Source organism: Anomalospiza imberbis, chromosome 5, assembly GCF_031753505.1.
Source record: "Anomalospiza imberbis isolate Cuckoo-Finch-1a 21T00152 chromosome 5, ASM3175350v1, whole genome shotgun sequence".
Taxonomy (NCBI): domain Eukaryota; kingdom Metazoa; phylum Chordata; class Aves; order Passeriformes; family Viduidae; genus Anomalospiza; species Anomalospiza imberbis.
In genome coordinates, this window is record NC_089685.1 from 32,838,182 (window position 1) to 32,866,174 (window position 27,993).

The 27,993-nt window shown below is 39.4% G+C and overlaps 1 protein-coding gene across 2 annotated transcripts in view; it reads left to right on the plus strand.

Annotated features, from left to right (window-relative positions):
- Positions 1–8,497: 8,497 nt before the first annotated feature.
- Positions 8,498–27,993, plus strand: part of LEMD3 (LEM domain containing 3) — a 41,496-nt gene continuing 22,000 nt past the window's right edge. Inside the window, exons 1-3 of one of the 2 annotated variants that reach the window (XR_010999083.1) lie at positions 8,498–10,148; positions 23,953–23,990; positions 26,400–26,466. Coding sequence is in view for 1 of the 2 variants with exons in the window: in XM_068190107.1 (XP_068046208.1) it covers positions 8,618–10,148; positions 23,953–23,990; positions 26,400–26,466 (1,636 nt within the window). In the remaining variant the exon portion in view is untranslated. The remainder of the gene's footprint in view (positions 10,149–23,952; positions 23,991–26,399; positions 26,467–27,993) is intronic. The other variant, XM_068190107.1, reaches the window with a different exon arrangement.

The following is a 27,993-nucleotide window of genomic DNA, read 5'->3' on the forward strand; positions in this document are numbered from 1 at the left end:
GCAAATTTTCCCGCCTATATTTTTCTACATGTTTTTCCAATTAATTTCATTTAGATTTGCGGATAATTAACTTTTCTAAAATCGGGTCTTCTCTACAACTCAGTTTGGACACTTGGATGATAAGGAATATATTACAAAAGGCTAATTTGAAAACTTTGGTTTACCTGTCTTTCCCATTTTACTTCTTGAAGCTTGTTGCAGGGTTAATTCAGTTTTCCTGGGTACCAACCACAAGGTAAGGCCTGTACTTCTTTTGTTGTACCTTAAGTGCTATATGTTTTCCCTTTTTTGTTGTAAATAAGGTTTTTGAGTTTAAAATTATAACCTTCCTTTTAAGGTCTAACATTTTCATTCATTTTTTTTATATTGGTGCCTGTTTCAGGACACATTGAAAGGTCTAACAATACATGCCCACCTTGTTTTTCTTATAGTATGACAAATTTTAAAATTCCTTAGTCACTTACTGCTTTTTCCTCCAGACTGATTACTGAAGTGGCATTTCATTTTTTGCTTGGCTGACTCTGTTACACAGATAACTTCCTTTCAGCACATGTTTTGTTTCTTTATAGCACATAATAGAAGTCATTCAGCATTTAATTTTGCTTTTGCTATATAATTTTTCAATTTTATTATCTCTAAAAAAATACCATTCACAGTAACAAAGACATCACTCTTCAAAAAATCCAGCAAGAGGACAAACGATAGCCTAGGGAGCGCACTGGAATGGAATTCCTACTTTGCTTTTCTATAACATTTTCCATCATCATTCTTGAAGTACTTCTACAAAGATGAATCATTATTTCAATTTGCCTGTGGGAGAAACTGAGTCACCTGAAGAGGAAGGAATTTGCCATGCAGCAAGGTGGTGGCAGAGACAAGGGCAAAGAACAAGGCTCTTCATTTCCTGCCTGGTGCCCTCATACATTATTAACTCAGTTTACAGCTCTGCCACAGTCTTCTTTATGACCTTAGGTAAGACCTTTTTGGTCCTTTATTCTCCTAACACTGAAATGCATGCTTAATTTTTTAATGATCACAATTGGATGACAACTCTCCACTAATACATCTGACATATTACAGATATGGTTCGTCCTTTCTCTCAGGTACTATGAAAGGGAGAATTTTTTTTCAGCATACTGTTAAATTAGGCAGTGTTTTCTTTTTCATGCTGTATTTTTTTTTTTGCCCAGAAAGTTTTTACAAAGACTAATCCTAGCCAGAGGAAACCTGTGTCTGTAGATGATAGAAAACGGTGAGTTAGCGGAGCCTCTGTTCTGTTGAGCAAAGGGTACAATACCTGTGTATTATGGGTCCCCAGTCCTTCAGATTTGCAAATACTATTTTCCTTTTTCATAGACATCTGGGGAACAACTGTTTGCACTCCCAATGAACTCAGGGTGCAGATGAGAGGAGAATGCACTCCTCCACCTACTGCTCCCTACACAGTGTGTATGAATGAAATAAACCACTTCTTCCCTTGCCCTACCTGTTTGCACATAGAGCTCCTCCAAACATTTCCTGTAGGTTTCCATGTAAAAATACCTCTTCACTGTCCTACAAAGTCTCACAGGGTACAAAGCAGGCATTTCAGTATTTGGCTTTTAATCTGTTCAGTATTACTACTTTCACTGTTCCCTCTTCTTCTGTTCCCTTTAACTTTCTTACTTCTTCTTGATACTCTTTCTGCTGTATCTACTGTGTCTCTCTATTTCATTTCTGTTTGGGTTCTTTCCCTTTTAATGGTTCTTTTCCATGAGAAAAGGGAGGTGTTCTACTCTAAGACAACTCATCATAGAGGCATGGCGAGAACTGGCAGATATCATTGCTCATGTCTGGCTATGCAGGGAGAGGACTAGGTTTTGCTGCTGTGAGAATTTCTCAGAAGTGATATTGGAGCTGTTCCAACACTTTACAGTAAAACGACTGCAGTTCTAATGCAAGATCAGCAAGGTGAAGGCCATCTTTTTTCCAGGTACAACAGCAAATGGTGTCAGACGTGTCTCTGGTCTGAGAAATGAAACCTTTGTACAGAATGCTACATGGTACGCAGATCCAGCCTTCATAGGAAGTCTGAAATTGAAGAGCAGAGAGAGATTTCTGGCCTGTAAGGACCATAAAGAAATAAACACAGAAGGAAACTGAATGTAATGATGATACTCACATGTGTTAAGAAAACCAGAGTGTGGAGTATGCTAGAGACTCCCATGATGTGTGACACAGAAGATTCCGTTCAGACATGACAAAGCTGCTTTTAGACAGAGATGTTTGTGTGGGCCTAAAATTGGTCGTTGTTAATGTTCCCTAAATGTACTTGATTTTTACAGGAGAAAACAAAGTTCTAGAAATTCAGCATGTACTTTGAGAAGGAAATTGTTTTCTTAGGGCTAGTGATACTTTTTTTCCCATTCTCTGTGAGTAGTCTTTATGGAAGTTCTTCCTTCCTCTTTGTGAGATATTTTCTATGTGAGTGGAGTTATCAACAGCAGAAATAATGTAGCCTAAGGAAATCTTTAAAATGTGCCAGGATGACACCACTCCTCGCTAACAAAAAATGGATTGGCTCAATAAGAAGCTGAGAGTAGGAGAGACGGAGAGACTTGTGGCAGTCTGCACTGCTGAAATGTACAGGTGCTTTCTCTAGAAACAGAATTTTCTAAGGGCTACTGGCTTCCTGCTTATGTACCTTGCCTGCACTTCAGGTCAGAGGTAATGGAGGCAAGTGGGTATTCAAGTGGAAGGGAGTATCTTCTCTTGTGTTTGCACAGAGCCAGGAAAAAAGAGCAAGGAAAATGGGTCAGATCTCCAAGTGCTAAAGAAGCATAGACAATACCAATAATTGTTTGGGACACGCTGAATTTAGTGCTTTGCAGCAGTCTAATGACATGGACAGAAAAAAATGGTGGCCCTATTCTTACTTCTTGGATTTGATTATTTTTGTCAACTCTATGAATTTATATTTTACTTAGTTATTGAATGAACTGAAATTAGAGATTAGAAACCCTGTGGCACAGGGAAATGCATTACACAATTATCCTTGTATGGAAATGTAAAACATAAGCTTTATTTTTTCTTTCTGCGCATAATGGCTCTTCTTTTGAGCATTATTAAATGAATTAAATAATCCTAAGTTTTTAAGACATTAATTAGCCTTGGATCAAAGTCAAGGATGTAATTACAAACAGTGAGCTCTTTATGGCTCCATCTATGCTTCTCATCACTATGTTGCCAAACACTATTCAAGGTTTCAGGCTACAGTGCCACGCTCACAGCCATGTTAAAGGTTGTTTAGGTCATGGCAAAAAAAAATTCTCATCAGGTGTAGTAAACATGTCTACATCCTATATGGTGTTATCAGGTATTTCCTTAAGTGACAAAGGTACAAGAATGTAGGGAATCAGGCATCTCCAGGTTTTCAGGGTTCTGTTGATTTCAGAAAGGCAGGATCCCTTCCCAGTATTCTTCTGTGGTTAAGCATGCAACTCTAGTTCTTATCGTTCCTTAGATCTTGGAAATACTGCAAGGGACACCTAACCATAGGGAAGCAGATGTTCAAAAGCCAGAGTAGTCTATTGCCACAACTTTTGGCCCCAACTGTACTGGGAGGTTGTTATGTATTTAGAAGTACTTCTGCCAATTCCACATGGCAAGTATGTGCTTTACCCAGTCAGTTTCTGTATGTTAAGAATAGTGACCCAATAATAAAGTACTCTGCCTGACCACCAAGCTCAGCTTCACTTTTTCCTTTTCAAATTTAAACAAAAGGCTCTGTTTGCAACTGTACAATGCTTTAGAGAACAAAACAGAACTGGTTTGCCACCTTGTTAGAAGAGTTGATTAAAACATGCAGTAGACTTTAGCAACAATTACTTTGAGACATAAAATAGTAGGGCAAGAAGGTTTTAGGGACAAATAGGTGGGTGAGCATTTTGATAATGTCCTACTAATGAGATTTTTTCCATTCTCTCCAAATAGCTTCAGGATGATCCCCTCAACCATTCATCTGCATTCATGATTTCATCCATCTGCCCCTCTGTAACTACATTTTTGCTTCCTGAAAAGGCTGGAAGGAGAAAATTGACTATCATAATAAACATCGGCTTTTAGTCGCTATTACTTCTTTGTTTTATTCCTAAAGCCCTTGTCTCTCTTGTTGGTGTTTTCTTAAATTCTATTATTTCTTTGCCACAATTTGTTATGAAATCTCTTGTTTTCTGATAGCTGACATTCTTCTTTAAGCTCACTCCTGGAGGAACTGAATGGCTCAGGTTCAGGTTTAAAATAAATATACCTAGCTATTCCGGTCTGTCAGAAGAGAACTGAATACAGAAAGTGAATTTAAGTGAAAAGTTCATATGTAAATAAACTGTCCTTTCAAAAATAAATACAGTTTTTCAAGCCAGTATTTAAGATTTAGAGCTCTGCTTTGTGGATTATTTCTTTTCAACATACAGAGTCAGCAGTAATGCCTCCAACAGTTTCATCAAAATGGCCAATACCTATGAATACAGACAGTATTCATAGGTATTTACAGACAGTAAAGTGGGCAGAAACTATATGACCTGATCAGGATGACCACCCAATAGAGTAAATGCTATGAATCAGTTTAAGTTATATAAACATTGACATATTAACTGCAGGAGGGGATTCTGTTGCCTTTTTGAAGTCTCAGAGTCATGAACTAGGATGGTTCACTTTTGGCAACAAGAACTGCACAGTCACAGCAGGTCACCACAAACTTTGTGGGAGTGGAACTAGCGTGGGACACTTAGGAAGGAACTGTCATCTGGCAGCACATGGCCTCTTTGCAGGAGGTGGGGAATCCAGCACACCGTGTTCATGCTGCTGGAATATGTGAGTGGTCCAGCACCATGTGGGAAGTGTGGGCAAGAGATACTTTGCATGTGCCCACACCTTAGCCACAAAAAAGCAGCAATGCAAGGGCAAGAGACAGCATAAGCCTTTTGAACACTAATAAGATGACCACAGGAAAGAATAGCGTATACATAGGCTCACATGCTGAATGGCATGGTCAGTACGTAAACAAATAGTACGTATTAGTACCATAACACCACTGTTAACTTTAACAAAGATGGATTTGCTCTCATAAAAAAACTCATATGGGAGTTGTAAGGAGGAGAAACAAGAAATTAAAAGAAGGCAAGTGAGTCTGTTCACTCAGAAATGTGGCAGCAACAGTAATATTTAAGATCAGTTTTCTTGGAAAAAAAGCCCATTCAATTTTAAAAGGAAAAGGTTATTTCATGATCATCATGTAGTATTTGAAACAACTGGATAAAAAAGAGTAAATAGGTTTAAGAATAGGTTAGTACAGTTTGCTTTCAGAGTGGAGTCATTTCTTTCAAGGCATAATGCCATAAGAGTAATTCCACGAGTTCCTGGAGGTCTGTGATTATGTGACTGTCTCCACTTTTATTAAAAAAGACAGGAAAGGCACATTCTTATTTTTGACTAACATTCATATTTGTTACCATCACATTCCTAAGAGAATGTGATCTCAGCATACCTTAAGGCTCAAAAATCAAAAGGTAAATGGAAATACACAAGTATTTACAATATTGGGAGTTTAACAAGAGGATAATATTTCCTTTAGGTGTGACTCATGATTTCTACATGCTTCAGGTATGCAACAGTGATTTGTATAGGGAGTGGGCTGCATTAATTGAAGAGGAAGTTGCAGTGAGAGACTTGCTAACATTTGAAAGGCAGCTGTCATTTACACAATCTAAGAACTTTAAAAAAGCATAAATATCACACAAATCTGGAATCAGGAAAGAAAAATGAGAGGTGTTAAAATACAACTTCAAGTACCAGTCTAATGAAGTCAACATAAGTATGGTTGCTAGCTTTCAGAACAGCTTTTCAACCAATGGAAGAACTGGCAGTTTCTTTAGAACACCAGTCCTTTAAGGATGAGAGGGAAAATATAACCCAAAACATCTTATCCAAAAAAGAGCCACCATTTTTTCCCTGATGAATAACAGTCTCCACACTCCTTGCAGTCAAAAAATAGAAAAGTATTTTAGAAAAGTAACCACTTTCAGTATTGACTTAAAAATTGACTATGTGGAGATATTGATAAAAATAAGGGATTTATACTACTGTATTCTATGAAAGAAATGCAATTTTGGATTGGTAATGGAAGTATCCTAACTTCAGTACAACCAGAAGACATATTTTTAAACATTTCAAAATATTTTGCCACACAGATTTTATATCGTGACTTGGAATATATAGACTTCTCAGCCAGCTGGTCCATGTATCTGGATGCAGGAGATTCAATTTTTGAGGAGATTATTCAAGTTTTGCAGGTAATTATTCAATTGTTAACAATTGATTGTATTTACTGTACTCCTGCTGCTAAGTAAACAGTTTTATAAAATAACTCACGCCCTTGCTGTAATAAACAGAGAGAAGATACGAATTGCACTGGTGGGATGACAGGATCCTCACTTTCTTGCAGGACAGCATAAGTTCTGCTAGTAGAAGGAAGGTGTACAAGCTAGTGCTTTCCAGATTGGTGCCTGGGCTGGGACTGACTGCTGATACTTTGGCCAGTGACACAGGCAGCAGGAGACAGGCACTGAATGTGGCGGGGCATGTTCAAACACGTATCCCGACTAGCTGGTGGAAAGTGTGGGTTGCTGCTCACTGATGAGAAGGAATGGAATGTCAGAAGCATTTCTCATGGCATTTATGGTATCAGTTGGCTAGTATAGATTGGGAAATAGGACAGAACGGGTACATTTACATTACTGGTTTAATGTGTGATGGAGGTTATGTGGATTGTAATCATCCTTACAGCTGGAGCTCTGTGCATTCCTCCAATGCACTATATTGCTGTATGTGAAACAGCTCCTGTCAGGGAAACAAAAGCCTGTGCACAGTGGTGCCACACAAAGCACAGCAGTCATAAAGACCCTTGGCCACTCCTCTAGCTCAGTAGACTTGTCTTGATCTTCTCACATAGCTGCTTTACAGCTACCTTAACTCTTCTTCTGCAAATGTTCCTCAACAACAAAATTAGCAACTTCAGTTTTGACACTAGCAGGGCACATCCACACTATCCTCACTGCAGCAGACTGTGAGGGAGAGCACACAATTGTTCATGCAGTTCAGTCTTGTTCCTGGACCACTTTTGCCAATGGTGGTGGAAGGCCAGTCAGAGCTAGGTCAAAATTGGAGTTCAGCCTCCTGTGTTTTCAATGTGGTACACAGAAACTGAGCCCAGGGTTTTGTCATGCAGGGTGGATAGGTAGAGACAGGCAGGCCAAGAGATTTTGAAGCCTCAATACGAGGTTCTGTGGTCAAAGGGCCTATCCAGAAGGGTCATCACACACCACATACTCTGAGAAATGCCAGGACGACACCACTTTATATTGGAACAACCATTTGACAAGTACATGTTTCTGCATATAGTTTGACAATTTCAACTGCAATACATATGTAGAACTATTTTTTCCAAAAGAAAGAAGCAAAATACATCCAAGTAATTCAAAAATTTATCACATGCAAAATCACGCAGAATTTATTAAGCTGGAAAAGACCTCAGACCATCAAGTCCAACCTATGACTGAATAACACCATGACAACTAGAACACAGCGCTAAGACTGGATGTGGCACTTTGTTTTAACATCTCCAGGCATGTCTCTGCCTGTCCATTATATGGGCAGTCCATTACAATGTTTAATCACCTTTTCTGTGAAGAAATTCTTCCTAATGTGGCACCTAAAGCTCCCCTAGCCCAGTTTAAGACTACGTCCTCTCTTATGCGTGAGAGGTTGCATGAGTTCTCACAGCCGAGATGTTCTGATGCTGGAGTTGCAACAGGGAAAGGCTTGCTCCCACCAGGCACATTGGTGGAAAGGAGCCGCTGCCTGCCACCTCGGGAAGTGCCCGCCAAAAGGCGCACGCAGCCTCTTCCCATTTCTCTAGCCACCTTTAGGCTAAATTTGACACCCGGGAATGGCATAAATGGTGGTTCAGGGCTTGGTGTGACGCTGCTCACTGCAGCGCATTCCCAGCCCTCCGACGCTGCGCAGCAGCCCCGGTTTTGTCTGTTCACAAGTGTGCCGGTAGAGCGCGTTTCCGACCAGCGCGGCTGCTCCCGCTCCGAAAGCCGCCGCTGTCTCCCACCACCCCCGGACCCGGCGCCCCCGCCCCGCCACTTCCCCGCCGCCGCCGAGAGCGCCTCCCACAGGCCACCCGCGCGGTGCCGGGGGCTGCCCGTTCGGCGGTGCCCTCCCTGCTCCCCATCCACCGCCCGCCACGGTGCGACAGCCGCCCGGGACCCCCTCTGCGAGCTGGGGGCGGACGGGGCGATATTCGGCCCACTCTCTCGCCGGGGCGGCGGCAGCGGCGCCAGCCCCGCGCGACAGCCGTGACCAAGCGGGGGCGGGCGGAAGGGCCGCCGGCATCTGGCGGCCCCGCCCCGCTCATCCCCCCGCTCCTCCGCCCGCCCGGCCGCGTTCCCGGCGGGCGGCGCCGCGGGGTGACGGGCGGGTCTCGGCCACAGCCGAGTGCGGCGCGTCAGTTCCGGAGGGGAGCGCGGCGCGGCGCGTGGGTCGGAAGCGCCGCGGCGGCGGCGGGGAGCGGAAAATGGCGACGGCCGCGCAGCTCACGGACGAGGAGCTCTTCTCGGAGCTGAGGCGCTTCGGCTTCTCCCCGGGGCCGGTCACCGAGAGCACCCGGCCCGTCTACCTGAAGAAGCTGAAAAAGCTGCGTGAGGATGAACGGGCCGGGGCCCGCGGCAGCGGCGCCAACAAGACCCGGAACAGCAACAACAATAACACGGGAGCCGGAGCGGCGCCGGGCGGAGGCGGCGGCCCCGGGCGGGCGGCCCCGGGAGAGCGGCTGGCCGGCGCCGAGCACCCTTTCCTCCCCGGGGCTGCCGCCGGAGGCGGCCGGGGCCGCGCCGCACGCCCCGCCGGGGGCGGCAAAGTGCTGCTGGGCTTCAGCTCGGACGAGTCGGACGTGGAGAGCAGCCCCCGGAGCCAGGCCGGCGGCAGGAGGGAGCGCGCTGCGCCCCTCTTCCGCGGCCTCAAGCCCGCCGCCCCCCACGGCGCCTGCGGCGTGAGCAGCAGCTCCCCCTCGGAGGAGGCGGCCCGGCGGAAGCCCAACGCCTGGTGGGGGGCGGCGGCCAGGAGACCGGCGGCGACTCAGGGTGTGAGGGAGCTCGGGGACGGCGAGGAGGAAGGCGAGGACGACGACGACGAAGAGGAGGAGGAGGAAAAGGAGAGTGAGCAGCAGCGGTGGAAGAACCGGACCGTGAACGGGAACCGGCTCCTCTCCTACGGAGGCAGCAGGGACAAGTACTCGGACTCGGAGGAGGAGGAGGCGGCGGGGGCGACGGCCAAACAGCAGGAGGAGTCTGCAGTTCGCCGGCCCAGACGGAGCCTCAGCAAGTCGCCTGCTCCATTCATAACAAGCAAATGCGCTGCAGCCGGCGCTGGCGTGATGGAGACGGGCCAAGAAAGGGCTGGCGGAGGCTGCGGTGCTGGTGTGCTCGTAACGAATGACAGGGCGGCGGGGGCGGCTGCTGCCGGCAGTCTAGACAGGGGCAGAAATCAGGAGGAGGAGGAGGAGGAGGCGGCGGCGGTGGTGGAGGGGGGAAGAGGAGGAGGATGTGAAAATCTGGACGCTTGTCCTCCCGGCCCCAGATACCGCATTGGCCTATCCAAGAAATCCCCATCAGTATTGTTATTGCCACCACCGCTCTCGGACGTGGACAGCGTCAAAATCACTGACCCTCCAGGCACCATTAGGAAAGCGACCAATAATCATGTTGTCAGGGGTGCTCCTGGTAGCTGTAAGGTTGAATCCAGGATCTATTCATCTACTAATAGCCTTCCCCCGGGTGGAACCACCTCCTCCCTTAGACTCAACCACTCCAATCATACGGGTTCAAATCATACCTACCTGAAAAACACCTACAAGAAGAATCTCTCTGAGCCCGAGGAGGAGCTTCTCCAACAGTTCAAAAGAGAGGAGGTATCCACCACTGGAGGCTTCAGTGCACATTACCTGTCCATGTTCCTCTTAACTGCTGCATGCTTGTTCTTTCTGATACTGGGATTCACATACCTGAGAATGAGAGGTTCTGGAGTAGCTGAGGATGTGGGAGCCAACAGTAAGTATTAGGTGAAGAGTAAGAGCAGTTTCTGCAACTGGATGTAACAACTGTTAATACACCTTTGCGTTCCCAGACATCCCTTACTGAGCAGTTCTGGGTTCCACCTTAGTAACCTCTTTAGAGGATGTTGCACAGAGAAATTGTCTTTCCTTGTGTATGTGCTTTGTAAGCTGGTGTAATAAGCTTGCAAGATATTTGCGGATAAACTTGAATCCCAGCATTCTCTGCTGTAATCTATTGATACCTTGTTTTCTAGCAAGTTTTCTTCCCAAAGCAGTTCAGGTTTTCTTCAATTTAGCAGGAGTATGGTTAATGGAGAATTGACTAAGGCTTTGTGTTAATCTCACAGTAGTAAGTGTGCACAATTAGATATCTGGGATTCCTGCAGGTGTAGGATTTGACTGTAGCTGTTTGGTAATAAAGCAGGTTGTTTTCATTCATGTGTGCTGAGGCTTGAAAAGGATGCTAGGTTGAGATGATGTTGCACACTGTGACAGACTTTGTGCAGTGAATATTTGACCTATTGTGTATTGTTTTCTAATAAATGCTTCCTTATAAATTTAGTTGATAATAACGTTTATACATGAAATACTGCTGTGCTTTAGTCCGAATTTCAGAGCATTCATTTTCTTTTTTTTTTTTTTTTTAAACTGAAATATTTGAGAACTTCTTTAACATTTGGAAGTAACTTCTTTGAATGGATTTAAAAACTATCATTTTCTAATAATTAAGATTACAAAAATGGAAACATACCACCTAAGGGTGGTGATTCATGCTAATTCAATTCTTGGCTGTTTTGAAATGGACAGTGGAGATTCTAACATCAGAAAGAAAAATCATGCCATTGCTGTCTTGATTTTTTTATTGCTCCGGGTAAGAAATTATGCAAAAATCTGGTTTTGGGATGTAAGAGCATTAGAAGGTTCTTGGCAACTTGCACTTTTCTTGAAATGATTGAGGATAGTGTGTGGGGTGTATGCAAGTGTGTACATTTTTTTATAGAGTAGAGGATTTATATACTCATTTGTGGAGATGTATACATTCCTTGTAGGGAATGATCTGGCTGTTATCTTGGGATCTGCTAGATGTTGCAGGGCAGCAGTGTGGGCTGGCTTTTTGTGTATTTCCTTTTGAACTTCGTTCATTAGGGTAGTAGAATAATTTTTAATTCTCTTTTGTGCTCTTTGGAGGGGAGGGGGGTGAGTAAAACATTTGATGTTGAGGAAGGACAGTAGCAACAAGGACTTGGGGACTTGCAGTGGTTTCATTGCAATGGTCCACATGGCTTTAAGTATTGTTCAGTCTTGTTTTTTGAGCTGGTTGTTAACATACACAGGTGGGCTATAATTAGATACAGTATAGTGTGACTGTTGGGATGCGCATACTCTGTTAGCTTCTGGCCATAACTGTTAAGAGACATGCCTACATTTTCTTATGTACGGATAAGCTGCATTCTTGTACTAGCATGTATTATATGCTTCTTTAATCTTGAAGTATGATTTTAACTGGAGAAGAACAGTGAGCCTACTGGGGTAATCTGCCAAATTCAGTGGTTGACTTAAAACTGGCTTGTCATCCTCTGTGATAAAAGTTGAGTGTTTCAGCAATGCAGGTAGCAATAGTTCCTAAAGTTCAGAGTGGATTTTTTTTTATTAAAAGAAAATTTGTCTTTGAATGTGAACATTTCTATTGAGCATGTGGGATGACTGTGTTGAGTATATTGCTCTTAAAAAGTTAACCCAGCTGGAACTGTTACACAGGAAAAATTCTGCTCTTCTTAGAGGACCTTGCTTATGTTAGGCTGCCTAGTGGGTGCTCTGGTAGCCCAGTGTTGCTTGTAGTTAAAGTAAACCAGTTCTTGGCCTGTTGTTACTTGCTCTCTTTTCAGTGGAACTCTCGAAAGTGGATTTCCTGAAGAATTGGCCTGGCAATGGCACTGGTATTTCATCTGTGCTGCTTCCTCACAGCCCCAGGCTTTGCTGCAACATAACAAATGGGAACAGGGAATAGTGTCCTTTGGCAGAAGCAAACAGCAGGTTTTGTGGCTAGCTCCTTTGACAGGAAGAGGAGCAGGCCACTTCTTTTAAGTAATGTGGGAATGAGCAGGGACTTACCTTGCCCATATGTTTAGCACATGCTTACTAAAGTCTTCTCAAATCATCATATGGAACAAAAATATAGTGGGTCTGTAGAACAGGCAAGAACAGACAAGACGGGCTAATGAAGACTGATTTTCACTGAAAAGGGAGAGAACCCTGTCTTCTATTATATGCTTCCTAAGCTTAAACACCATCCAAGTGAGTCCTTTGACTCTTATGCTTATATGGGTGTATTGTCTGGTTTTTTTATAGAAGCAGAAATGATTCTTACTTTTTAATTAAAAATAACAGTATATCTCAAAAACAACCTTGTCATTTAGGTGATTAGATATTGAGATTTTTCTGTCTTTTAGGTGGTTGTAGGTTAGATTCTGTTGGGTGAGAGTGATTTGATTGTGGAAAAAAGTCAGCTATTTTAAACTCCAATCCATGTCATAAAAACTTGTAGGGTTCAGCAGAGTTGCAATATATGCATCTTCTTATCGTGCTTACTGTGATAAAGCAATAAAGACAGTTATTTGTATATTTGGTGGCTTCTTCATTTTAAATTTGCAGGGAATGATGCACAGTGAGCTTAATGTTGGTTTTGTTAATAGTTAATTGCCTGAAATTAAATGCAATCAAAGTAAGGCAATAGTATGTTTGTGGCATTGGAAAATATTAATCATGAAGTACACTCAATATCAACACTTGAATATTTGTCAATCTAGGAACAGAGGAGGTGTGTCTAATGAGAAGGAGGCTTAAAACCGGGTGTTGGAGTTGAATTTAGGCCAGGAGTAATAGCTGTACTATAAATGAGAAGGGGTGAGCAGAATATTTCACAAGAGAATTGTCATTTACACTGTGCATAGTGTTCTTTAGTTTTTTCACATGTAGCATAAAATGTTCAAAGACAAATCAGAACTGGGCTAATTCTTCTGTAACTAAGCTACAAATGTCACTTGATGTAAGGTTTTTATGCATTTTGTTGTCTAAAATACATATGGGGTTTTTCTTAAACCTACTGAAATGAACTGGTCTTCAAGCTCATAACAGACTCAACTAATGCTAGTGCACGTTGTGCTTGCTATCTCTGACAGTGTTGCATTTGAAAAAGATCAGTTTGGGCTTGGTGCTGGTAACCTTCTTCATTTTGCTCTGGCTGTAAAGCATGTTTTGTTTGCATCTGCCCTCAAAATACCATTGGATTATATCAACTTCTTACCAAGCCAGTATAGCATTTTGTCAGGAAAATGATACATTTTAGTCTACTTCCTAGGTTTTTCAAACCATGAAGAGGTGTGTGTATGTATCTCTTCCAATTTCTGTGCATTTGTGATGTTACTCTGAGCATCTCAAGTGGTTGTTCTGGAAGTTAATTCTAAAATTATTTTTAATGAAAAGTTGATAACTGTATCAGATGGGTTGATGTTGCTTTCAGATCTGGTTCACTTTCTTTCTGAAAGATGTGGGCGCTGGTACAGATGCTGTTGAAGTCTGTAATCTGAAATAGGTTGTATGTAGGTTACTTCTACCATTTCTGCTCCAGTACTTTGTCTGGGAAGCAGTTGATGAGACGAAAGAAAAAAACAGAACAAAACCACCACAACAAAAAACTAATCTTTAAAGTTTCAGGTAGGTCTTGTTTAAAATCTTTTTTTCTTAAAAGAAGAGGCTTTTTAAAGTGACATCTGTTGCTAGTAATTTTGGTATTTCTATAATACTTGTTACAAAACAACTGATAGGAGAATAATCCTTATTATATTTACTACAACTTGTGTTTTTGAAATGTTAATTCAGAGAGACTTAGCAATTGTGTATATTGCAAGTGTAAGCTTATGCAAATCACGAGTCTAAGAGTTTAATTCAAAGCCATTGATGTTCCTTTGTTCTTAACGTCTAAATCTCTCAGGTGTTAAAACTTCTATGGAATTTTATGCAGGGAATTTAATTGTTAAGAAGTTAGACTTACTGTATAAAAGACAAGACGATGACTGTTAAGCTCACAGGCCTGCAAATTACTATTGAAGTGCTGTGGTATTTCACAGATAACTGTTATAAATTTACTTGCCTTCTAAGATCACCTTCTCAGAAGAGTCTGCATTCTTTACAGTGTTGGCTTTAATGGAAGAAAATTATTTGTGGATGATAAGTATTTATAGAAGAGGACATAATAAAGGGAGGGAGAAAAATGAAAAGATTTGCAGCATTTCCGTGTTGTGTGCCTATTAAGGTTGCTTGTGCTTTACAAATGTCCTGACTTGTATTTGACAATGTAACAACTTCTATTGAAATATTAGCATCTTACTGTTTCACTTTCTGTGTATTGCTTTAAATCCTAGTTAGCAGGTATTTCTCAACTAGGTGATAGAAAAGAAAATCCTGGCATTTTTCTTAAAGACTAATCTCTGTTGTAGCAATCTCAGTTCTATGGTTTGATGAGTTTTGGATCAAGACCAGTAGATGAAACAAAAAGAATCCCTAGGCTCCCTTCATAAGGTAAAGCCAGGCAGAACAGTTAGATTTCCTTAGGATTCTTGACAATTCTAAACTGTCGTCTTCCTTATGGTATGCCAGAAATTATTCTTTATAATGAGGAATAATTTGGCCTTTTATCTAGGAAAGTTGAATAATTATTATGTAGTGACTTTCATCTAGGAAAGTCTAAGTTATTGCTATGTGGTACAAAATAGCTCAGTTGACAGCTTCAAGTTCTTTGAAAAGGATTATAAACAGTCTATTTACCTTTGTAATAGATCTGGAGTATAAAGTATAAACAAGAAAATTGCTCAGCCGTGTTTGAAACAAAAATGATGGAAAATCAGAATTTGTGTTTTAGGGGGATAGTGGTAGCTGATACTTTGTTCAGAATATTTGTAACTACTTTCCATTCATGTGCTTAAATATACTGCTGTTTGCAGATATGCACAAAACATTCCTTATGCCATTACTGTAGATTCTTATTATGACATTTTTTCAAAGTTACTGTTGGAAGCTATGTGGTTTTTTGAAGTAAATAATGGAAAATCTGAATTAGAATCACTTGCCTGGGGAGCAGGGATGCAGAAGAGCTCTGAGAGGAGTAAATTTCTTTTCATTAGATATCAAAAGATCATTAAAAGTTTGCACTGCATTCTATAGTGCATAGTTTTCTCAAAAACATATTTCATTTCTGATGTGAGAAAGTGATCCAGAATCTGAAAGCAGATCTGGTTGCAACTTTTATATTTTAGAAAGCAATAGAGACTAAAAAGGTGTGGGAAAGCAAAAAGCAGACTTGTTTCATTTGTTAAGAACCTCAGTCAACTCTAATACTGTTCAAGTGCAGTGCAGATCTTTCTGCTTAGGACAGATGCATAGAGTGATAATGGATGCAGTGGAAATATTTTAAAGAGCTCATGATACACAAGGACTTAAATTTCACATTGTAGGAGCCCTACTTTGCACTGTTTCATTATCTATAATTATCCCAGTACAGGAGGAGAATTGGGCCTGCAGTCCTCCTATCTCTAGGATGCAGTTGTGTTTCCAAAAATCATTTACATTTAAATCCTTTTGAGATCTGTGTTTCATCTGAGAGTAGTAGGTTGCAAACTTTAGCTTGACTGCTTACCCAGCTAAGCTGGCAGGAGTTGTAGAGTTGTACGGAACTGATCCCTGTCAAGTTTCTAGACTTGTGCTTTAGTAACCGTATGAACGTTTGAACAGGGCAGAACTGCTGCTTGAGAAAGTTGTTTCACTAAAAAAGCTTAGGCAAGTAAATTAATCAAGTACAGTGGTTTTTTTTGTTGTTAATGAAAGTGCTTTTCCAACACTGTGGTGAGTCACGGAGTGTTGTAATCATGAGGTATATTTTTACTTCACCTTTATAGTTCTTGTGAATATATTCTCTGCTAAAATTAGTTGTCTGTTGTGATTTGTCTTAGGTTGAGGGGAATAAGTTTACTGGTCAGTGACTGTGAAATCAAGGTATATTAAAACGAAAAGTTTTGGTTTTTTGGGAGAATCCCATGTTTGCTGAGAACTTCATTAGTACTATCTTTGTCTTGTCTGTTCTTGGCTCCTTCTTTTTCACCGGGCAGATACAGATTTGTGGAAGAAGGTGGCAGTGCCTTTGCTGTGATAATAATAAATAAGGACATGGTGTAGCTCAGGTCTTGATCAGAAGTAGCCTTAGTGTAGCTTCTTCCCACTGAGTCATTCTGATACAGAAAAACTTGTTGAAAGGGTCAGTGGTACTGATGGAAAGAAGTATACTGATGTGTGTAGGGATAGATTGAAGAACCACTGCACATCTTAAAGCTGATCTCATGTAGGTTCCTTCTCTGTTGGAAGGCTTGCTAGAGTTTATAATGTTCAATGTTGAGTCCTACTGTGCTGTACTTCCCACAGTGTTATTTAGTGCTGTTTTTCTGTTCTACTTGTGTTTACATTCTGCTGTGGAGTGTGAGAGTAGGTGTATGTTAACCATGAAACAGGCAAATGTGGTGCCTGTTGGGCATAGCTTGCTGGAGGAGATGTGCTGTTATGGCTGGCATTTTGCAGAGGTGAATTCTTTTTGAAGAGGAAAAAGACAAATTTCCCTATCTGTAAGCATGAGAAGTACTTACGCTTTTACATCTGCTTATGTAAAAGCAGGTGGGGATAAAAGTGTCTGTAAAGCACTATGGGAAATAGGGAATCTGAGCTGTGTTTAAAGGATATGTTCATATTTGGGTACTTTGTCTTTTGCATATAATAATAAATGCATGCTCATTTTGATACAAACTCAGAAAAAAACTAAAAGGGGAGTGTGGAGAACATCTAAGAGAGTTATACTGCTGTACTGTTTGTACACTGACCTTTGAACTAGGAGTAGAAATACCAATCTTTTGAGTATTCCTGAGAGCTCATTCATTCAGAATGGGCAGGTACATATGCACAGTTTGATTTGGTGATCCTGGGTGTTTTATGACCAATACCTGTTAAGTTTTACTTCCATCAGAGGTGGTACTCCCTGCAGAAACACTGTAGACTATGTCATTTCAGTTGTTTACATTGAGCGTGGATGTGTCGGCATACTTCGGAATTGTGCAGTGGCTTTTTATTTATAACTTTAAACACTTTTTTTTCTTTTGACCTTCAGCTAAAGGCCCTGCTTATTGGACTAACACAAAAATGGGCAGATTGAACACAAATGCACATGAAGTTGGAGTGAAGAAAAACCATAAGAAGTTAAATCCACTTGTTTTATTCTGCTGTGGAGGATGTGTTGTATTAAAGTGATTCCTTTTGAGGGAGAGCAGACTGGCGGATAATGACATGAAAGTAGCAGCCTTGGGAAGGAACTGTCCTGGCAATTGAGGACCTAAGGCCAAATAGGGTCTGCCTATTCCTTCTGTAAGGGAATGAGTTAGCATGTGGTATCCTTTGCCATTCAGAAAATGGGAATGTACCGAGCTGCTTACACGAGCCTTGGGATCAGACTAACTATATGGCCAGCTCCCTTAGGCATGAGACACATAGTTTGAGGAAGAGAGTTAGGATCTTGTTCTGTAAACTTTTTTTCATAGTTCAAGCACTGAGTTTTATGCTACTCTGTATTGACCTACATACTACAGAGTTCTCATGTGCCAAAGGGGTGCCAAAGTTTTATTGCCCCTAGTGTTTGAGATCTTGGTAAGACTCACTTGTACTTCCTTTCTATCTTCTTTTTTTCCTGTTTCTGTATGTCAGGTAAATTTCTTGCCAAGAAAGGTTTTGGTTTTTCTTGGTTTTTTCCTCCTCTCTAGATCCACCAGGGTCAGAAGTGTGCACAATACTGCTAGAAGATTCATCACCTTAATCCACAAGCTGATTGATGTAACCTTTTAACTAATAGACATAACCTGTTTAATTAATGAACAGTTATAATAACATGAGTTCAAGTTCAGTCTTAGTTCAAGCAGACTCTTAATATGAGTAAAGAATAATGGTATGTTAGTCCAGTTGTTCCCTTTGGATAATTTTTATTTGAACCAAGTAGAGTAATCAAACAAATTATCAAGCAAAAGCAGTTGCTATGGTAGACAGCCTGGAAGGTTAGCCAGCTCTTCAGTCTTAGAGCAGTGGAGTAAAACTGGAAGTAACTCAATATTGCCTGATGTTATGCATGTCCAGTCAAGTCTTATGTTGTGTATTACTGCTGAGCTCATCCTGATTTTGAGCCCTTCAAACTTCTACAGTATGCGGTGAGCAGTTTTTCTTCTTAACTAATATGGATACTTGCTGTAAACTGACTGCTGTTTCCTCAGTGAATGCTCATCTTTGTCATGCCAAGAGACTTGCTAGCAACTACCTCTGTACGAGGTAGATTACCTATTTTCAGAGTTCTGCTGTTGTGTTCAGGCTTTGTAAATATGTTGTTCAGCAGTACTGCTGCTCTTAGTGCAGAAGCACTGATAGACCAGTGTGTGCTGAATGATTAAAAGGACAGAGGCACGACAGAACTGCAGTTTTAAAAATGAAACATTATTATGATCTATATCTTGACTTTGTGCTCGTGATCGAATGTTACCTTTGGATGTTGTAAACTGTTCATACTATTACTAGTACTTTGTAACTGAAGTCTGTCTGGAAGAAGAGGTTGTAACTACGTTTTTATTTTGGAAACTCTTCAAGACAAATCCTTACTACTTATATGAAATCACAAGATATTTTTATCAAAACTGGGCCCCTTGGCAGAGTGGCAGTAGATTCAATATTTAATTGCAGCTTCCCATTGATTCTTAAACCTTCTGTGTTTCAATAACACTTGCTTTATTAGTTTGCTTTCCACTTTGAACTTTGGAGTTTGAAGAAAGCAGAACACTTCCTAGTTTAACATAAAACATGTTGTGTTGCTATGCTTTCAAGATGGAGTTTCCCCTTTTTTTTCTAAATTTGTATTCATTTGTTGAAGTGGTAGGTATTTTTTGACCTTATAAAATGTAAGGAGCTAAAATATTTGGGAGAAGTTGCAGAAGAACGCAGAAGAGCTATTTCAGAAGCCTATTCTGATTCACTACCCACAGTAAAATCTGGTATGTGTCTGAAGTCTAGTGTTTTGCAACTGCTCATAAGAACAGTCTTAGTGTGGTGGGTTTTTTGTTTCCTATGTATACACACTAGACTGTAGGGAATACTCTGTGTATGTGATTTTAATCTAATTTTTACAGTGCATGGCAAGTGCACTTTTGGGCCATTTTCCCTAATAGAACAGAAACAGCTGTTTCTTCTATGTTTTGTAATGTAATGAAAAACAGCATGTGTGCAAATACTGTTACTAAAAATATTTCCTTAAGTATTCTTAAGAACAGACAGCTTTTATAATTTTTAGGCTTTTTGATCACTAATACAAGTACTAGAATGAAACTAATGTTATTATTCTAGTGAAACTGAATAATCTGATGAGAAGCTTTCCCAAAACACTTGTGTCTCTTCTTAAATATGAATTAAATTGGCATGAGTTGCAGGAGCAACTTTCAACATTCAGGTCTATTCTAACCAGCATTTAAGTAGGCAGGAGTAGATTTGAACCTTTCTAGAAAGGGTGATACAGCTAAACAAAAGAGATGGTTATTTTGGTGTAATTTGTTGGGCTTTTTATTTTTTGTTTAAGTAGTGAAAGCTCCAAAGAGAAATTCTGGTAGGTCATACCCTTTTATCTAAAATAATGAAGACTCTTGTTTTCAGAGCTGCTAGAAAATGTGTCTGAAGTGTGTATCACAAATACGATTATTTTAATTCTTTTGATGGGGGGCTTTGTCTAAAGAAGTGAACAATATGAAATTGTTGGTTATGTCGTCAATCATTACATCACTTACAAACAGAATGAATTAAAATTATATTGGCTGGAAAAACTATCAATAAAAGAGCTTTAAACTGAGCCAGTTGAAAAAGTGACTAGTTGTTAAGGAAAGGTTCAGCCATTTGTAGTTTGCTAATCCTTGTGACACATTATGCTGCTCTTCAAAATTGACACAGCCAAGGAGTATTCAAACTGTAATGAGGTACTCATGTAGAAATACAAAAACTATTTCCAAAGCACACAAAGTTGATCTGCACAGAAGGAATTGCTGTATGATTTGATGTCGTAATATCAAAGCAGAGAGATTTAGCCTACTGGTTTGAAGTGGTTTCTACCTGAATTAGAGAAATACGAAGCTGGAAGGTAATGCAAAACTGCTTGTCTGTTTTGAGCATTGAATAATTGCAGACAGGAAAATAAAGGCAGGATTATTTTATTTAAGAAGTTTGAAATAGGGAGTTCTGGAATAACGTTTTGTGCAATATCTTGTTTGTTTGGTATTTTTCTGGCATTTTAAGGTTTAGGAGTTCTGAGAGACAATATTTTGGAATTGTTCTTCACACATACATGGTATGTCACTGGGTGAAGTCAGACCTTGATCCTAGACTTAGAAAAAGTTACAAATCTGTTAGCTGACATTGAAAATTCTTGGGTTGTAAAATGATTAAAAACTTGTTTTCGAGATCATGTTTTCTGATAGCAGTGCTTCTGTTGTTTCCTACTCTGGTAGCAGTACATTATCCAACTAATGTATTTGTTTTAAGAGGAAAAAAAAATCTGATGGAAAGCATTAGGTTATCCTCTTACAGAACATGCCTTTGTAAGACAGATTTTCAAAATTTTACTACTTCTGTTTTGGGGCTAGTCTGCTTGTGGCTTGGTGGATGAGGAGGAGAAGAGTTGCAGGGAGGAGCATTCTTGTTTCTGCAGAAGCTGCTAACTTGGAGGTATATGTTGTAGCACACAGTCTCTGAATCCTTTGGGTGAATGGTATTTTGTGCTTTGTGTCATCACACTGAGAAACGAGCTCCTTACAGTTTAATTGGGAATCATCCTTGTTTCTGCAGCTGAAGCTTTACAGCTCCTTAAAGTTGCATTGGAATTTTGCTTTTTCATCTATAAAATCAAATTATCTGTACATTCAGAAATAGATTATGGCATTACAGTGGTTCTGTTATAAGTGTCGCCTTAAAATGTTAGGAGGAGCATAGAGCTGCAGAAAAGTTCAGAGGTGGCTTTTATAGCAAGGAGGAAGAGGACTCTCAAAATGTGTATGAGTGATGAATCAAGTGAAGGCATGAATGTTATGGAAGGGCTGAATAGTCTTTATTAGTCTCACTCCTCTGGTACAAGGATACATGTTTTAACTTAGCATAAGTAGATAGTAAGTTTTTCTTTGAATGCCATTAGAATGTTAATTTGATAGACTATTTTCAAAGCTGGCAATTGTTGCATGGTAGAGGTCTCAAACCCATTTTGAGGAGAAGCCTTGGAAATATATGTTCAGATAAAAATCTTATATTAATAATTAATTTTTAATTAAATGTTTAGTTTTGTAGAATAAGAATTTATCACTCTTACAAATATAGTTGCATATTCTAAGAACTGTCAAGGAAGAATACTGATGTAATATATTGAAATACCTTAGGCATGTTGGAGTAGGTGAGAACTTTACATCTGTGACTGAAGCATGTGGGAGGATTTAGTAAGAGATTAGGTTCTGGACAAAAGAAAGAAGGGTGTATTCAGAAGAGGAATTACTGAAGAGGTTAAGGAGTGGCCTTATTAACTCAAGTGAATTGAGGTTATGTGGTAAATAAATGCAGATTGATTAACAGTTGTAATTGCATATGCAGCTGATAAATTGCTGCAGTTGCATTTTGCATACTTGCCTCTCAAGGCACCAGTCATGCTAAACTAAATAGCCTCATATATAAAATTTACTTCAGTTTTTGGTTAACACTAATAATCACTAACTTCAGAGGGATTTCATGGAAATCCTATAGTGTGAGTTAAAATAAGGACTTTTAAAGGTTGCTATATATTTATGATAGGTATTTGAAGAGGTGGTTGGTATTCTTGGTCATTGTAACCACTATCTATTTGTGAATGAGAGGCAAACATTGACATCTCATCTGGCTCGCTTCACAAATTAAAGGTGTAATTTATGTAAATATGAAGTTGCCCAAATGTGAGATTGATTTTACACTGGGATTGTGATGCTGGAAAAGTCTAACCACTACCATAGCCTCCATTTAATCGCTGGACTGCCCTAGCATATCTAGAATTTCAGGTGTCAGTTTTCAGTTTGTGTTTTTGCAGGCATGGAAATGTTGCATATGTGTTTATTTCCTGACTTTCATGGGTGCTAAAGTATGTTAGTCAGGTATACTGAAATCTACACACTCTTGTGTCTTGTGTTTGTATCAACCTTCCAATCTAAAACCACTACTCAATCAAGATTTCATGTATGCTGGATAGGATTGACCCTGGAGTCTGTAATTATTCTTGTCTGGATAATAACAGACTAGGTGTTTAATCCTATTTTAGGCTGTTCAAATTGAACATTTAGTGTGCTGGGTGTGTTCGGTTGAGTTAATGAATTAAATGCATAGAACTTTTTAAAGTTGGTAGCTTGATAATCCGTAAGCAATGGCTGTGAATTTGGACCAATAGAATGAAATTGTGAAGTGCTGTAGGGCTTGGTTTGCAAGAGTCTTCAACATCTGCTTCTATCAGCTTTAATTAATCTTAAATCTGAATACAGTATTTGGATGTCCCTGTGTTTGGGAGGATTTAGTTTGGTGTTTTTTTCCATTTGCTTTATCAAAAGAAGCTGAAGGGCTTATTGGCTAGGTAATATGCTTAATTTTTTTCTGAGCTCAGGCACATGGACAAACTTGTTTGCAAAGTTGCAGAGAGTCAAGCCTTCTTCATTTAGAAAGTGTTTTCATTGTCCTGGTGTTTTATACATCATTTGTTGGTTGTAACTGTAGGGATGTGAATCTTACCATTGCTGTGTGTAGGAGCAAAGAAAGGGTAATCATTTCTACTTCAAACTTCCTTTCAAAACTAAGGTGAAACAGATCAACATTTGTTTGCTGACAAGAGTGCTACTGAAGTTCATGCAGTTAATAAAAATCACGTTCTTTTACAAATAATTAGGTTTTTTCTTAGAAAATGATTTTTTTGTTTCTTATCCATATTCACTTACACATGACTAAGGTTGGGAACCCTGTTTTATAAGTCGGTCCTTAGTTTCTTTTGTATTCTCCATTTCTCCTAAATGAGAAATCTTGCCATGAATTTGATCTAATACGTCAACCTTTATATTTCTCTTATATTTCCCATTTATAACTAAATTAACTGATCAGTTTGAGCATGGTTGTGGATCAGAAATCCAGATATTGTCTATCAATCTACTCTGGAGAGGGCAACTCTTGATGTTTTGTGGATACCTATATGCATGGGAGTGCGTGAGCTCTCATTGTGTCATCTCGTGTTAAAAAAAATGCTGAGTTGTAGAGCTTTGTTGTATGTATTAGTGGTGAGTAAAAAAGGGGTTTTCCTTTTTTAAATTGTCCACTAAAATGTAAAACCTTCAAATTATTTCAAAGCAGTTGAGTTATTAAAGCAAGATTTCAGCAAATTGCAAGCACAGTTTTTTTTGTAAGGAAATAGCTGTGAAATTTGTTTACATACAAAATTCTGGTTTAACCTAAATACTACTATACAGCATTATAAAATGCAGACTTAGGACAAAGGTTAATAGATGTCTCTATTATTTGTCTTATTATGGACCTTGTTTTTATCTTAACTATTACATTGTTGTCATAAAGCTACAATGTTGGTATACCTTTTTAGTATTTTCAGACCCTAGAGTGAATTAATTTTTTTCTTTTTTTTTTGACAGTCAAGGATCCGTTTAGTGAAGAACTCCAAAAAATACAAGTAAGTAAAACTACTTAACATTGAGATTTTAATCAGTCACATGATTGTATAAAAAACACTATAAATCTGTTCAGAAAGATGCAGTTTTAGTATAATGCAGGAAATAAATGCACTTCTTGTAACTAATGTTTCAATTTTAATTTTTTTTTCATCTTGGGCAATATAAATAGGATTACAAGATTTGGCTGTGGCATGCTGGTTGCTTCATATACAGTGAAAATAGTACATAATTCATCTTTTAAAAAGAAAAGAGTGTTGCAAATTTTGAGACTAAATTTAACAGTTTTTCACTTACTGGTACCATTTGACTTTTCAACCTTGAAAGCACAGCTGATAAGCGATGATTGACATGAAACCCAAGGATCTTATTTAGTGTTATAGGGTCAGTGCAAGGGTTGAAGTAGATTTTAAAATTTGTCTCTTTCACTTTATTCCATTCTGTTACTTGTTCCTATATTTACTTTTTTGTCTGAAGTGGCAGGCTAAAATTTTTGAGATGTCACCGTTAAAGTTATCTGTATTATTCTTAGTGGTGCAGCCTGCATTCAGGTGGTTCTCTCTTCTGACTTGAACTGTAAACATAGTGATCTGAATTTGCTAGGCATATATAAGCAAGTATTGCGAGATAATTGTGGAGGACTTGGGGGGGCATTTTTTTTGGTTTACTGTCTGGGATTTGGTTTTTTTTGTTTGGTGGATTGGTGTGTTTTTGTGTCTAGGATTGAACTCTCCAAATGTGAATAATTGTGTATTAAGCAGGTGGCCTTGGCTGGTTTCTTGGATAGAAAATGTTTCTGATTCTCTTGAACAAATTAAACTTCTTGAGGCAGATTCTGGGGATTCTTTCAAAATTACTTTACTAGTGTGGAGAGATTGCATTTTGTTCACTGGACTCAGCCTGAGAACCTGTTCTATATGTTACTTTCTCCTGTTTCACTGCACTGTTCCATAGTAATCCTATTGCATGTTTGTTAGCTACAAAGGTTACACTGTTCAGTTCCTTCTTTTATGCGTTCCAGCTGTTAATTAGAAGAAAAAATGGTCGCAGTAATATTTCTCATGTTCATCTCACTGTAGGTATTAGTGAAGTCATGGGTGTACCTACTGGCAAATAAATGGAACTTGAAGTACTGCTGGTTGTGTGTGTGTGTGCTGGAGGACTGATTTTCCTCTTCTGCCATTCAGTGTTTTCTGGCCAGGAAATGAGTTAATAAGTTTGGTTAGTTTCCTGAGGAATGTCAACTACATCAACATAATTTCAGTGATGGTTTTGTAGTACCCAAATAGGGAGAGGTGATGCTGGTAATTGTTGATGGTGCTGTTGGGAAATAATTTGTCCATTGTTTGATCAATGAAAGAAGTATTTTGCTTTTCTGGTAGCAATTTTCTTACAGGAAAAGAAAATTGGACTATTCACATTTTAAAATTATGTCAATAGTGCTGGTGCATCAGGGAAATAAACCTAATGTAGTTAGCTTTTTTTTTTTTCCCAAAATGAGTATAATCAGCATGTGCACAAACTGGAAAATTACTTTTTTGAGTATTTTTTTGAATGAAGGATCTAGTCTTAGCCATTTGATAAAACTTCAACATTTCAGAATAGCCTTTAGTACAAGTAATTGTTTGTGTATATAATTGCATATTTTTTGTCTTTAAATTTTGAATAATTCCTTCTAATGTAAAATGGTCCTAGTTATATTTAAATAAAATTGCTTGATATCTTGATAAGTTTAACTCCCCTGTAAGTAGCAATTATATGACATCTTATATTCATGCTTGTTTTGGGAATTAGGCCTTTTGTATTATGGTGTATGCAGGAAGTATCAACAAGATAGTCCACAGCTTCCTGGTGTGCTTTCTTTTGGCTTTTTGTTTGGTGAGGGTGGTTTGTTTGGTTGTTTTTTTAAATTAAATTACATTAGTTTGAAGGTAGGCAACAAAAATCTTCCTTTTCTCTCAATTTATGCTGGAATGTAACCAGACATTAGTGTGGTTTGTATAAAACGTCACAGCACATTTATAAAGAATGAAACTTTTATTTTTACACAGTAGCTATCAAAAAACCACCCCAACCAAAACAGACTTCTTTTGAGTCACTTCAGTAATCCCTCAGTAGTATCAAAATACTACTGAGAGTCTGTTGGTTTTAACTGGCAGATCCATCAGAGTCCAAGCTGCAATCTAGTTTAGCTTCAGTCAAGATCTGAAAATTCAATGTAGTGTGTATACTTGGATTCAAAATCTATTGCCTGCATCACTGTTGATATGTGAGACATTACAGCTTTCTATCTATTTGTGTACACCCTGTTTTTTTTTCCTCATGGTATATGAAGATTTTGGGGATAAATGGAAAGAAGTACATCTGTACTACTGCTTATTTTAACATAAATATGTTTTTTCTCATTCTAGGAAGATGAAATAAGTCTAATGATGAAGAGCTTGTATGCACTTCATGATAAATTGGCACAAGTAGCAGGTAACACTTAAAAAATATTGTGATGTGATGTTATGGCAACAGCTACAAAAAGTCCGTGCTCAGATAGTGATTTGCAATAACTGGGTCCCTGATAGCCATTTAGAGTTTCATTTTGGGAAACTTGAAATCCTGTTTCTAGTTCACTTACACTGTCTTGTTCCACCAGTGTCACACCTTTTGTTGCAATCTTTGCTAATCAGATAGGTCTTGAATATTGTGATCCTGTGTGGGTTTTGACCCAATGTCTTAATGCTTTAGTAATCTCATTTTGTTAAAAGGCTTAAATTTAATTTGCTATATGTGAAGAAAACTGTGTGGGTTTCTTAAAGGCTGTTAATTCACTGTGGTGAAAACAAAGTATTTTGCAACAGTGATAAAACGGTTACTAATAAAGTGAACAGTAGTGGTTGAACAAGATTGCCTTGTTAGACAAAGTGTCCAACTTAACCATATGAGTTATATAGTAATGAAAAGTGCTGCATATAGTAATGTGTCAGATTTGGTGTTTAGGGATAGTATTATTGAATATTCAAAGTAAGAAATAGGATGGTTTTATCTAGAGCCATAAAGGAACACAGCTTTAAACTGCTTGCATAGGAAATGGTGAAGTTAAGGCTGTGATTATAACTTTGGCATCTGGTGAATGAGAGTTTCAGTTGAGTCTGTGTCAAGACTATTAAGTTGTTTTTATCCTTGCATATTTAACCCATAATGTGTTCAGGAGGTCTTACGGGTCTTTGTGCCAGCTATTTGTTTGGCATCAGCAAGTTTTACCAAGAAGGCTTTTCCATTATTATCAGGTGGTACAGATATTTTGCAAACATGAAAAAATGTGAAAACAACTCTGTGTCAGATACAAAACCAACAATGTCATATGTCAAGGCTGTATAGGAAATTAGTGAGAAACCTGAGCAGCTCTGTAATACCTTTTAAATTGCAACAGTAATCTATCTTCATGCAGAAACATTTTGTTTCCACACCATTTACAGTGTCTGCTGTGAATAAAATAGGTGTTTGGACAAAGCCCACACATTTTGGTTTGTTTACATCAGAGAATCCCAGAATGGGTCAAATTGGAAGGAATCACAGTGGATCATCTGGGCCAACCTCCTTGCTCCAACAGGATCATCCCAGAGAACATGGCATAGGATTGCATCCAAATGGTTCTTGAACATCTCCAGCAAGGGAGATTCACATGCTTTCTGGACAGTCTGTTCCAGTGCGCAGTCACCCACACAGTAAAGAATTCTTCCTCATGTTCAGGTGGAACTTCCTATGCATCAGTCTCTGCCCGTTTCCTCTTGTCCTGTTGCTGGGTGCTGCCAAGAAGAGCCCAGCTCCATCCTCTTGACAAGAGGATTTGTCAAGAGGATGGAGCTTTGTCTCCATCTTTGTCTTCTGACATAGACCATACTATAGCTGAGCATTCAAGGTGATTGTTGCTTTTCCTTGCTTAGATCACTGTCAGGCTGCTTCCCTCTCTTTTGAAGAGTGTAACAGCTTGCTATTTGTTCTGTGTGTCATCTG